Source organism: Girardinichthys multiradiatus, chromosome 15, assembly GCF_021462225.1.
Source record: "Girardinichthys multiradiatus isolate DD_20200921_A chromosome 15, DD_fGirMul_XY1, whole genome shotgun sequence".
NCBI classification, from domain to species: domain Eukaryota; kingdom Metazoa; phylum Chordata; class Actinopteri; order Cyprinodontiformes; family Goodeidae; genus Girardinichthys; species Girardinichthys multiradiatus.
The window spans coordinates 18,232,670-18,245,347 of record NC_061808.1 but is presented as its reverse complement, the minus strand read 5'-3'; the positions used below and the strand labels follow the sequence as shown (position 1 = coordinate 18,245,347).

Here is a 12,678-nt window from a genome sequence, read left to right as displayed (position 1 = left end):
CCAGTGGAAAGGAGGCATTAGTCGCTCTGAAGCCTTAATTGGTGACAGTTGTGATCCGAGAAAGAATCAGATCTAGTCTTTTATTTGCATTCAGACAACCCACAAATATAAATGTTTTAGTACACTTGTTCCTATATTTTCTAATTGATGAATAAACAGAGTTTAGAAGCTAGGATGAAGTGTAAGTTAATTTCTGCTCAGTCATTCACCTTCAACCACATTGTCATATTTAGGTACACAATAGTGTACCTAAATAGTATTGACACTCCTTGAATGTTACAGCGAAACACTCCAATGTATCTAATCGAGGTATTATATAATTGACCAATTCAAAGTAGTGAAAGTTTTTGAATGGGCCTCAGAGGTTTGCTAGAAAACATTGGTGAATACACAGTGTATTTAAGATCAAGCAACACAGCAGGGCTAACGTTGTGAAAATATTTAAAGCAGCTTTAGCTTATAAACAATATCTCAAGCTCTCAGTCCATCATTTCATCATCTAATAATAGAAAGAGCATGGCATAACTGGAACCCAACCAAGGCATGCTTATCCACTCAAACTGGTGAGGTAGAATAGGGAGAGCATTAATCAAAGATGCCAAGAGGCACAAGGGTACCTCTGGAGGAGAGGTTGAGATCCACAGCTTAGGTGAGAGACTCTGTTTTTAGAACAACCATCAGTCGTGCACTGAATAAATCTAGCATTTATTTAAGAGAGTAAAGAAGAAGATCACAATAATTCATAATTGCAGTTTGTCAGAAGCCATTTAGGCAACTCGGTAAACAAGTAGGACTCTATTCAGATGTGACCAAAATGTAACTCTTTGGGATCACACATCATCCTGAAAGGCAAACATGATAGCAGCAGCATCATGGTGTGAATATGCTTTTTATCAGCAGGGACAGGGAAGCTCGTAGAGGTGGATGGGAAAGTAGATGGAGCTAAATACAGAGCAGTTCCTGTTAGAGGTTGAAAAAGATTAAAGACTGTGGCGGGCATTTAATTTCCAGCTGGACAATCAAATACAGGCAGAGCTACAAAGGAATGATTTCAGTAAAGGTATTTTTATCTGTTGGAATGGCCAAGTCAAAACTCAAACCTGGTCAAACTGAAAGTATATAACAAAACTTGAAAATTGTTGTTCAGAAGCTTTTCATACAATACGACGGAGCTTGGGCTGTTTTGCAATAAAGAATGGACTAAAACTAACGGTCTCTAGATGTGCAGATCTGGCAGAGCCATAGCACATAAGAATACAGCCGCAGCAAGAATACTGCCAGTTTTCTGATTTTTATTTGCAAACTGCAAAATGCACTACTTTGTGTCAGTTTATCATTTCAAACCCAAACTACAATGATGTTTGTAGATATGAAACAGGTTGAGGGTTCTAAATGCTTTCACAAGAAACTGCAAGTACAGAAGTACTTCCGGTGTAATTTAAGGAGTGTGTGTCTGAGCGAAATGAGAGCAAGACTAAAAGTAATGACGAGCTCAGAAAAAACGGCCTCCTTCTTTCACAGATTCTTATTTAAGATCCCACCCCTCCTAGCTCTCGGTCAAGGCCGCTTGTTTCTTCCTCCTACTAGCTCGATAGGGAAGAGGTCAACGTAAGACACAAACATGCACACACACGAATCCGAGACTGACCAGCTACAACGGTTACAAATCTCCTTCGCTTATCGAGGACAACACACAGATAAGCATGTTTCCACTCCCCATCCGACAAATCCATCTCCGAAAACATCTGTGACACGCGTAGGAAAAGTGGAAATATGTGCTTGAGAAAAGGACAGATTCTTGGTTCACCTCGCTCCCCGTGAGCGTAAATGAGCCAAACCAGAATTAAACAGAGGAACAAAGACACATTAAGCTGTTTTGGTGGGATTATTGATGTTGAAGTATGAAAATTAACAAGGTTTAGATGACATGAGATATCAGTGTGTGTGAGTGCGTGGGTGTGTATGTGTGTGTGTTTTGGGAGTACTGCACCTGCACTTAATGATGTGAAACTTGCAGCCTTCCATGCTGCATTCACTCCCCACACTTCACAACTTGCACCTGATGACCTGGACCAACAAATGCACGTCCTCTCACTTTGTTTCTCACAAACGTTCTGCACCCCTTGCAAAAATTAGCAAAGAGCCTTAAAATAGGTAAATAAACTAAGTGAATTATAATTATTTTATGTTTTTATTAACCTTTATTTAATATCCCATTGGATAGGCAGCATCACATAAAACCACAACTGACAAGATTACATGATTTATACACAATTTCAAATAATAAGTGACACAATTATGGGTACCTTAAACCATTCCTTTAAAATAAATGTTACTGAAGCATTTTTGAATGTATATTCAATGTTTACTGTTGATCAGAGCGTGAGGGAACTTCAAATTAGTTACTTTCTGTTTCCCAGAGGAACAAATATCGGAGTAGAACCACACACTTTAAAATGGGAAATACAAGAAAACATGCCACTTGAGTAAGGCATAAGGCATATGAGTATTGATCTTAATAAGTCAGAAAAAAGCTAAACAGAAAAAAAGAGACTCATATTTGTCCATCTCTACAAAGCAATAACTGAAAGGTTTAAAACAGCTGGTACTGTGACAAATTACCCAGATTTATCTTGTTAAAAAATCATGAATTGTGAAAAAAAATCCAATATTTTCAATTTCAAGGTCATGTTGGAAAATAGCGGTACAGAGTGGCCTCTTATGTTTACTAACGCTCCATAACCACACATTAGATGCCATCAACATGCCAACCTGCTGTTGGGGAGTGAAGAAAGCATTTTCTGTCCTACCATCACAATTTTAAACATGCAGAGTTTGATAAACTTTAACTGGAACTGTGTGCTTTGGCCAAATGAGACTAAGATTGAGGTAAGTTTAGCCTGATAAAATGTGGTGGAAAAACACCTCATGACCACTGTTAACTACGGTGGAGGACTTGTGATGCTTTGGGCGTAGTTCATTTCTAAAGGCCCTGAAAACCATGTCAGAGTGAAAGTCATCCTGAGCTCTTTGACATTATGTAAAATAAATCTCATGATCTTTTATAGAAAACTGAAAATGGGTCATCAACGGGTCTTTCAGCAGGATATTGGTCCAAAGCCTAACACAAAATCAACATTCTTCCCTTCGATATAGAGAGATTGTGGTTCAACATTGTGAAATGTTACAGGAGAAGACTAAATGTTATCAGGAGTAGCAATAATTGTTCCATTATTAATTTTGTCAAAAATAATTATGTATCTGCAATTAAAGATGAAGTCATTTTAAGGGTTTTCACACACCTTTACCAAGGGTGCCACTAAATATGGCTGGTGCTTTGTAAGTGAAAAGTGAATTTTCTTCAGTTTCAACCTAAATAATTAAAGAACCCTTAAAATATTTCTACAGGTTTATCAAAATGAGATGGTGTTTCACAATTAGTTTTTCAACTTTAGTAAAGCTCTAAACTTTTAATCTTTATTTTAAAGTGAATTATTGTGACAAATATAGTAGAAGATAACACATGCAGTTATATGGCTACCAAAAAGAAAAAGCTACATGATATTCTTTTAAAAAAGGTTTTCAAAAACGTTTTTTTCTTTTTAATATTAAGGTCTTAATTTTGGTAAAAGTTACTGTGTATTTTAGTTTTCTATTTTAGGGCTACAGTGAAAACCAACAACAAAGCCATAAATTCACATGAAGTGTGTGCTGTCATGACTATGACTGCTTGCCTCTGTCTGTTCTGGTGGTGGACGTGTGGGGCCACTGGGTCGAGCTGGGCTGGGCCCGTGGTTCCCACAGCCTTAGCGGAGGCAGCCTCTGCCGCGCTATCAGCCTCCGTCTCCGGCCCCCCTTGACGTCAGCCCTGGCCTGATAACGGGGCTCCACAGCAAGCAGTGAAGGGGAGATGGAGGGATGAGGTGGAAGGAGAGCGGCCGTGCTGGGAGGGAGGGAAAGGGGTTACACTAACAGAGCCAACAGTGGATAAGACCCTCAGACAGATAAGACAGAGAAGAGTGTGGAGCCTCTTTTGTTTTCCACTGCTCCTCCTGTCTAGTGGCATCTTTCTTCTCATCACTGCTCTGTTTCTTGATGTACTTTCAACTTCTTTTTTTCTTACTCAATTTATTAAACTTCTCTCCCACATCATCCCTCCTCTCTCTGTACAAACAGAAAGATTCCCTCTGTTATCAGGCGTGGGTGCAGTCGCAGCACCTTTTCTTCTCCGGCTTCCTCATTGTGTTTTTGTTTTCTCTTACATTTTGACTGACAGTAGGATACAGGTTTTTGACCAACTCCTGTTGTTGGAGCATCTTGTTGAAGTCACCCTGAAGCTTCTCCAACCACCTTTGCATGAACTCTGCCTGAACCCTTCATCACCTCCACAACCCATTGTTTTGATGACATCACCTCACCTTTACCTAACCTGGATCTTGCCCTTAATTTACCCCTCGTGTACAAACAAGCAGCCTTACCTTTGCCTGCCACATCACACTGCAGCTAAGCTCCATGTATGTGTTTATTAAACACTCTGTATGTGTGTGTGTGTTACGTATTTGCTCTCTATGCCTTCTCTAGTCGGCGGACTTTGGCCGTTGCTTATCACAGGGAGAGGTCCTGGGATCCCTTGGTCCGCACGGCTAAATATACTCTTTCTATGGCTTGCACTCCTGTTACTGTCACAGGGTATTAGATTTAAAACGTGCATTTATGACAATGTTGGTGCACATGTTAAACTGTCAAATATAGGGAATCGTTCACAAAACTTTACGAGGACCTTTAACTGATGGGATTTGTAAATAATACAGTCCTGTGAAACAATTAAAACACCCGACGACACCCTGTGTCTTTTTCTGTTATATCTGGAAATATGAAACTTTTTTTATCAATTCTAACAGAACTGAAAAATTCAAATATAATAAATAAACAATAAAGGAAATGAATTCTTTTTTTTTGCAAAATATAATAAAAGCAATACATTTCTGGTGAGGAATAAATTGCGACACCCCGGCTTTTATTCTTTGTTAAAATGGCTAAAATCACCCACAGGCAGAACAAATCAGTTGCTCATAATCAACCCATAGTGACTCAGTATTTTGAGTTTTGCCGGGGTTAGACTTTTAGTTTTATGTGCTCCTTGATGTTGAAGTGAGAATGAACACCATGTTGAGATCAAAAGAGCTGTCCGATACCTTCAGAAAGAAGATAGTAGCAGCATATGAGTCTGGTAAGGATTTAAAGAGGTCTTTAAGGAATTTGAAATCAGCCATACCACTGTATGGAAAATAGTCTTAAAATGCAGGACATTCAAAACAACTGCCAAAATCCCAGAGCCAAGCAAGTTCATCCACAAGAAGCTCAAAGAAGTCTCCAAAATCATTAAAATTTCCCCATGGGACCTACAGAAGACTCCTTCGTTTGCTGATATGAAAAGTGCATGCCTGTGCAATTAAAATAAGACCAGACAAGCTTAACCTTCATGGAAGGTGTTCAAAGAATACAAAGAACAACGAGAAAGACCAGGTTTTCTTGGAATTGTGTTCTTCGGACACATGAGTGTGAAAATGAATTATTTGGACACCAGAACAGGTGACTTGTTTGGCTTAAGACAATTGCAGCATTCCAAGAAAAGAACCTCAAACAAACTGTGCAGCATAGAACTGGAAATGTCATGGTTTGGGAATGTTTGCTGTGGGTCAGTGGAGACCATCTTAATAAAAGAGGGTATTTATTATTAGATTTTTAACATCTGAAATTGAATGCTGCATGATGTGTTTGCATTGTTCTTTAAACTGTGTCCAAATCAGCACCTAAGGCTCTCACATGAGAGATTCAGCACCTGAGAAGTTAATAATTTATTCAAAAACACACTTCTGGTGAAAAATGTGTTTGTGTGTGTGTGTGTGTGTGTGTGTGTCTGTGTCTGTCAGTGAGTGTGTTTATAAAAAAAGACATGATTGTCTTGCTGATGTCCAGGTGTCTCTATGGGACCTTACCTGCACAAACGCACCCTAGTCCACAAGATACTTTAAAATAACACACAAATCCAGACACAAATACAACCATCTTCCGAAAAGTAAAAGGTATAAATACATTTAGAATGGAATAATGTGAAATTAAAAAGCCTTAATTTTGGATGACATGTAAAGTGGAGGAAAAAATAGCTTATTTTTAAAAGAAGAAAAATGTAAAACGCCATATTTATGACTGCACCGAGGCCCATGCAAAAGGATTAATATTTTCACACTTAGTTAAGTAACAAAACTTCAATGCATTTTTTTGTTGTCAAACCTTTAGGTATTTGATTGGGATTGTACGTCATAGACCAATTGTAAATTGAAAGGAAAATGATGCATTGTTTAACAATTTTTTGACAAGGAAAAATTTGAAAAAGTCCAGTTTACATCAAATTAAATGGGAAGCATCTTTGAGGAACAATTTCCAAGTCTTGTCGCGGATTACCAGTTGGATTTAAGTTTAGACTTTGACTAGACCATTCCAACATATGCTTTGATCTAAAAAAATTTTGCTCTGGTTGTATGTTTAAGGTCATTGTCTTGCTGAAAGGTGAACATCTGCCTCAGAATCAAGTCAGATTTTTTTTTTCACGACTGCCCTGTATTTTGCCCCATCCATCTTCTAACTGACTCTGATCAGCTTCCCTATCCCTGTTAGAGGACAACATCCCCACAGCATGATGCTACCACCACCAAGTTTCACTGTGATGATAGTGTGTTCAGGGTGAGGGGCAGATAGTGTTCCACCACAAACCTTTATGGTCTCATCTGACCTGAGCTCCTTTTTCCACATGTCTGATGTGTTCTCGCCATGGCTTGTGGCAAACATTGAATGGGACTTTATACGATTTTCTTTTAACAAAAGCCTTCTTCTTGCCACTCCACTATAAATGTCAGATTTGTGCAGCTCCTCCAGAGGTACAGTATGCCCCTTGACTGCTTCTTTGACTAATGCTCTCATTGCTTGGCCAGTCAGTTCAAGTAAACAGCCAAGTCTTCATAGGTTTTTCTTATTGTCTGATACTCTTATCACTTTTGTATGGAGGATTGAACAGTGCCTGGTTAGATGTTCAAAGCTTGGGATATTGTTTTATTATCTAATCCTGCTTTAAACTTTTCCATAACTTAATTGAGTTCCACCAGATGTGTCTTTCTTGGTCTTCATGATGCTGTTTGTGTCATGAAATGTGCATGGACCAATGTGCAGAACAATAGTCGGGAGCAGCATGGTGAGTTGCAGAGCTTTATTTTAAAATAAAAACAATACAAATGTACAAAACTTACTGACTGGGTAATGGAAATGGAATGAGTAGAAGCCAAGGTAATTTACAGGAGAAACTAGTAGCAAACAATGATAACCTGAGAGTATAAGAACTGAGGGAAGTGGAGAATGGGCCAATGAACTAGGGGAGCTAATCAGAGAGAGCAGCTGGTAGAGAAGGTTTACTGAGGTTGAGTGACTAATTACCACAGATGAGATGGGAGTGCAGGGAGGTAACAGAAAACATCTAAATGGACAGACATAAGTAAGCAATGAGACTACCAAAAAAAACATGAACAGGAAGAAAACAGATCTATAGGAAAAGAGCTTTAGGAAAACTTAAAACATCTAACATCCAGGAATCCAAGAAAGAAACAAACACCTACACTCCAGAATCTGATAAACATCAATGAAGTGAAATAAGAAGGATCATGGCAGTGCAGAGAAAACAGAACTCATAAACCCAAACACAGGCACATTATGACCTCCACAGACCATTTACACTAAGAGAAAATTACTCTATGATTATATTACTTATTAGCAAAGATAATCAGCCTATAAAGGCAACTGGTTGCACCAGAATTTTATTTTGTAGAAGGGTTAAGGTAAAGGAGTAAAGGGAGCGGATAACAAACACAATATTCAGATTTTTGTTTGTAGAAATTATTAAAAACCATATATGCTTTTCCTTCCACTTTACAATTTGCACTGCTTTGTTTTGGTCTATTCTGATAAACTCCTAATAAAATACACAGACGTTTTTGGCAAATGTGGAAATATTCACGGTGTAGAAATACTTTTCTAAGGCACTGTTCTTTGCTTCATATTATATTCTGTTGTTCAAGTGCAAAGGAGCACCAATGCATTCTTGAAAATGAAGAGTGGGGCAAACTTTCCTCACACTGGGGGCTACAAAAAGGACCTCCCTGGTTATTTCAGTCACAGGGAATAACATTAGAGGGTTAGAGGGTGGGTTGTCCTAACTTTTTTCATAAACAGAACACAAATTTTTGTTTATATATTTTGTTTATATATTTTGTTTATATATTTTGTCTAAATAGTAAAACAAGGTTCACTTAAATATAATAGAATATAGTATTAGGCATCTGCCTGTGAGTATTTCTTGACAGAGAACTGAATATTTCAAAAGAGGGCCCTATCTCTGAGACCTTTATAAACTACTTAAGCTTATAGTTAGAGATGCTTAGGTTATCCTCAGGTGTTTCTGTAATTATGCTGCTATAGGCTTGGGTTGTCAAAGGAGATATTGACCACTTTTCCTCACTCAGCTAATTGTTCCTACTACTCTCCAGTTATACATTATCTTCAGTTATTGCTGGCATTAACTTTATTTTCTCTATCTGTTTTTATTCATCATAAAAGTAACACCTGGCCTGGTGTTTCCTATTATCTGTGACACCTTCCTGGTGGTGGATGGACATTGCCTGAGCTATTGCTCTTCATGTTCTCTTTCTATAGATTATACAGTTGACCCTGTTTTTCTATAACCCTGTCTCTTTCCTAGCCAAAATAATTAAATGAACTATTGCTGCGACTAACTATATGTGCTCTATTTTTTTATCCCGATAATTTTACTACTGGCTCAGAGCTTATGTGTTTAGCTCTTTTTATCTCTTAGATGAAACCACCAAAGGAGCTACAGCTGCCATCAACACAATTTTTACCATAGAAAGTACTCCGGGACCAGTGTTTCAGTGTTTTTTGTGTGTATTCTCTGTTTTCTCAAACCCCCTAGTTGGTAGGGCCAGATGGCCGCCCACACTGAGCCTGGTTCTGCTGAAGGTTTTTCCTATTAAGGGGGAGTTCTCCTTTCCATTTTTGCCACATGCATGCTCAGGAGGAGGGATTGCTGCAGAGTGAGTGACTTGAAACCATTGGCTGGGCTCTCAAAGATGAAAACTTTTTTTATCAATTGGCTCAGTACTGAACCAATTGAACATGACTGCATTGCTTTACAAACAAAACTGGAATGTACTCTATTGACTTTATATCCGTCTGTACGATTGGATTGACTACAGATTTCTTTATGTAGAGTGGATCTGCTTGCCTTGTAAAATGCCTTTTGATAACATTAGTTGTGAATCTGTGTTATATAAATAAACTGAATAAAATTATTTGATAGAAATTGATTTGATTTTAACTGGTCAGCTGATTCTATTTCAATAAACGATTCTATAGTTTTTTCTCCTGGATTAAAAGATTTTGTGTGGACTTGCAGATTCACTTCTTGCACTTGCAAAATGTCAAAGTTAAAAGTCTGCTCTGAGCAGCTACAAAATTGTAAAATTGTAAACAACTCAGCAGGTGAAAGCAGACATCTAAGCTGAGTTTGAATTGATTTTCACTCTTTTGTCACATGCGGGAACATCAGCCTGATCAGATAAAACAAGACAAACAGGTGACATCAGCAGGAACAGATGTAGAGTAGATGAAAGGCCTTTAGCTGAAAGAACCCAGATTTTCTGCTTACTTTGCAAAGGAAAACGCTGGTGAGGAACCCCTCGAATACAACTAGTGACATCTGTGTGAATGTGTGTGTTTTTCACTGGCCTCATATCATTGCTCTTCCTGGGTTTTCCTGCTTCACCATTTGAAGTGTTCTTCCTGGAGCCAGGAGTCTACAGGCCTCTTTCTGCTTGAGTGTGCGTGTTTGTGCGCGCCTGTGTGTAAGGAAGGAGGGCCAAAGTAAGTCACCGACCCCGAGTGATTGAGTCTCTGCCCTAGCCAGGTCGGGGACAGTTTTCCTGGTGCCTGGTTCACACACACACACACACACACACACACACACACACACACACACACACACACACACACATCCGTGTTTTACTATCTTTATGAGGACTTTTCAGTTACTTCCATTGACTTCCATTCATTTTCCTTGATTTTTAGTGCCTAACCCTGACCCTAACACTAACCCTAACCAGTTAATACCTAACCCTAACAATAACTCAATTCATACCCTAGTCCTAAACCTAACCCCTGTCCCAAGAACGGAATTTGGAAAAGTGAGGACCAGGAAAATGTCCTCACTTTGTCAAAATGTCCTCACTTTGCGATAAAAATACGAAAATTGGTTCTCACTCAGCAACAAGTACAAGTACACACACACACACACACACACCTCACAGCAACAGTCTGCTGCAAATACCAGCATCTCTATCTAGTCCCTCACCCGACACCTCCTCATTTATACACACTGACAGCAAACACACACTGAGCACTAAATCATTGTTATAATCACACACACATGAACACACACACAATTTAAATAAGCTCTGGCCTCTATCACTGTCAGCGCTGCAGCCTGGCATGTGCAACAGCACACGAACCAAAACACACACACTTTACAGTATAACAGGGAAGTGGATGCTTGATTTTAGGCTGTTTGTTTGAACCTTTCACCCTGTACTTTAACAGATCGGGTGGTTACAATCCACCCACAGATTTAAAAGAACGTGGAGAGACCTTCAGCTCTGTAATATTCTTCCTTGAGAATGTGAGCAAATCTCAGTACATTAACTGCATTGGGGCCATAAAACCCTGTGACTTTGATGCCACTTTGTAGGGTCTAAGGCTACACGCCACACCTTGATATTATTAGTCAGCAATTGGTGCTTGTGTTATCAGCCTGCAGTTACACATTGATGGCAGTTCCCCATTTCTACTAAGCAATATTGCCCTGTTTGCCTTCTGCTCCTACGAGGGCGAGGGAAATGAATTAATGCAGAAATAAATATGGACTGTTATTCATAGATAGATAGATAGATAGATAGATAGATAGATAGATAGATAGATAGATAGATAGATAGATAGATAGATAGATAGATAGATAGATAGATAGATAGATAGATAGATAGATAGATAGATAGATAGATAGATAGATAGATAGATAGATAGGCTGAGGAAATCTGTCAGCAGCAATCTGGCCTTTATGTAAAAAATCCATGAGAAGTCATGCAGGGACACAGGAATCAAAGAGAAGATGGTGCTCTGATCAGATAAGTCTAAATAAAATATGTTGCAAACTGCTATGTGCGGCAGAAACCTGTCACATGGTGGGCATATCACCTTGAACAAAACTATTTCCATGGTGAAACATGGAGGTGGTAGAGTTATACTGTGGGGATGTGTCTTGAGCTGAAATGACACAGAGGACAGAATGGAGTTTAATTATAATGGATTTTATACTTCATTTAACTTTAGTAATTATTGACAATCATTTTTTGGTCACATTTTATTTATTTGTTCCTTTACTTGTTTTTTAGCAGTCTGGTTAAATTTAATTTAATTTTGTTTCTATAGTTTTAGTTTTATTTGGTTTTATTCCCTGCATATCTACTTATTTATTTATCAGTATTGATTATAAGGCCTTAAGCCTTGCTCTCATGCTCTGTGTCCTTTAATGTGATTGTGGTGTCTTGAGCGTTTTGAGTATTATCAGGGTATTAGGGTTCTGGTTATGTTAAGATGTTTTTCTTTGCCAAAGTGTATTAAGTAGATTGAACCACTGCAGAACAAATCTACCTATGGGTATAACTAAAGTAACCTTGAACCTTGAGCCTTTCTTAAGCAAGGACAGGGAAGCTGGCCACAGATGAAAGAAAGATGAATGGAGTTAAATATGAGGCAGATTAAATACTAAGGAGCATAAAGACCCTAAACATACAGCCGGTGTCATCTACTGTGACTAAACTTGTGCTATTTTGCAAAGAAGGATGCTCAATAGTTTCAGACTCCAGATGTGCAAAACTGTCACTCCAAATATTCACAGATGTAATTACATGATGACAGATAAATAAATAGATAGATAGATAGATAGATAGATAGATAGATAGATAGATAGATAGATAGATAGATAGATAGATAGATAGATAGATAGATAGATAGATAGATAGATAGATAGATAGATAGATAGATAGATAGATAGATAGATAGTGAAATTATTAGATTTTCTGCTAAAACTTTGCACCTTTTTTATAATTCTAGCAATTTTAAAAGCCCATCATAATCGGGCTTTTGCTTTAACTGCGGGGTTTTCACCACGGCTGTAAACATCCTGAAGTGTTTTCACCGCTGCGGTGCATTAATTGGTGTCCCACCCTATTTCTGACGTTATTCCATGCAAACACACACACAGTAAGGGAAACGCTCTGCGGGGCTTTATAGGCCTCTCCAGCGGTTTCATAACTCAGTGCGCGGCTGTCAGCGGGAAGTGGCCGCACAATGAAATGGTCCCGTGTGTTTACGTTCACTGGTGTCGATGACAGGTATAAATCTGTCCGTATGAGGACAACAGCCGCCGCCGGACACCTCCGACTACAGCAGCGCCATTCCTCACTGTGACATGAGGAGAAAGGGAATAATGCGTGGCCCTCT

The 12,678-nt window shown here is 38.7% G+C and overlaps 1 protein-coding gene across 1 annotated transcript in view; it reads right to left on the bottom strand.

Moving 5' to 3' along the window:
- Positions 1–2,789: 2,789 nt before the first annotated feature.
- The window catches only part of LOC124882265, a 31,165-nt gene continuing 21,276 nt past the window's right edge, over positions 2,790–12,678 (bottom strand). Inside the window, exon 3 of the mRNA XM_047388541.1 lies at positions 2,790–3,943. Coding sequence (XP_047244497.1) covers positions 3,721–3,943 — 223 coding nt within the window. The 3' untranslated portion in view covers positions 2,790–3,720. The remainder of the gene's footprint in view (positions 3,944–12,678) is intronic.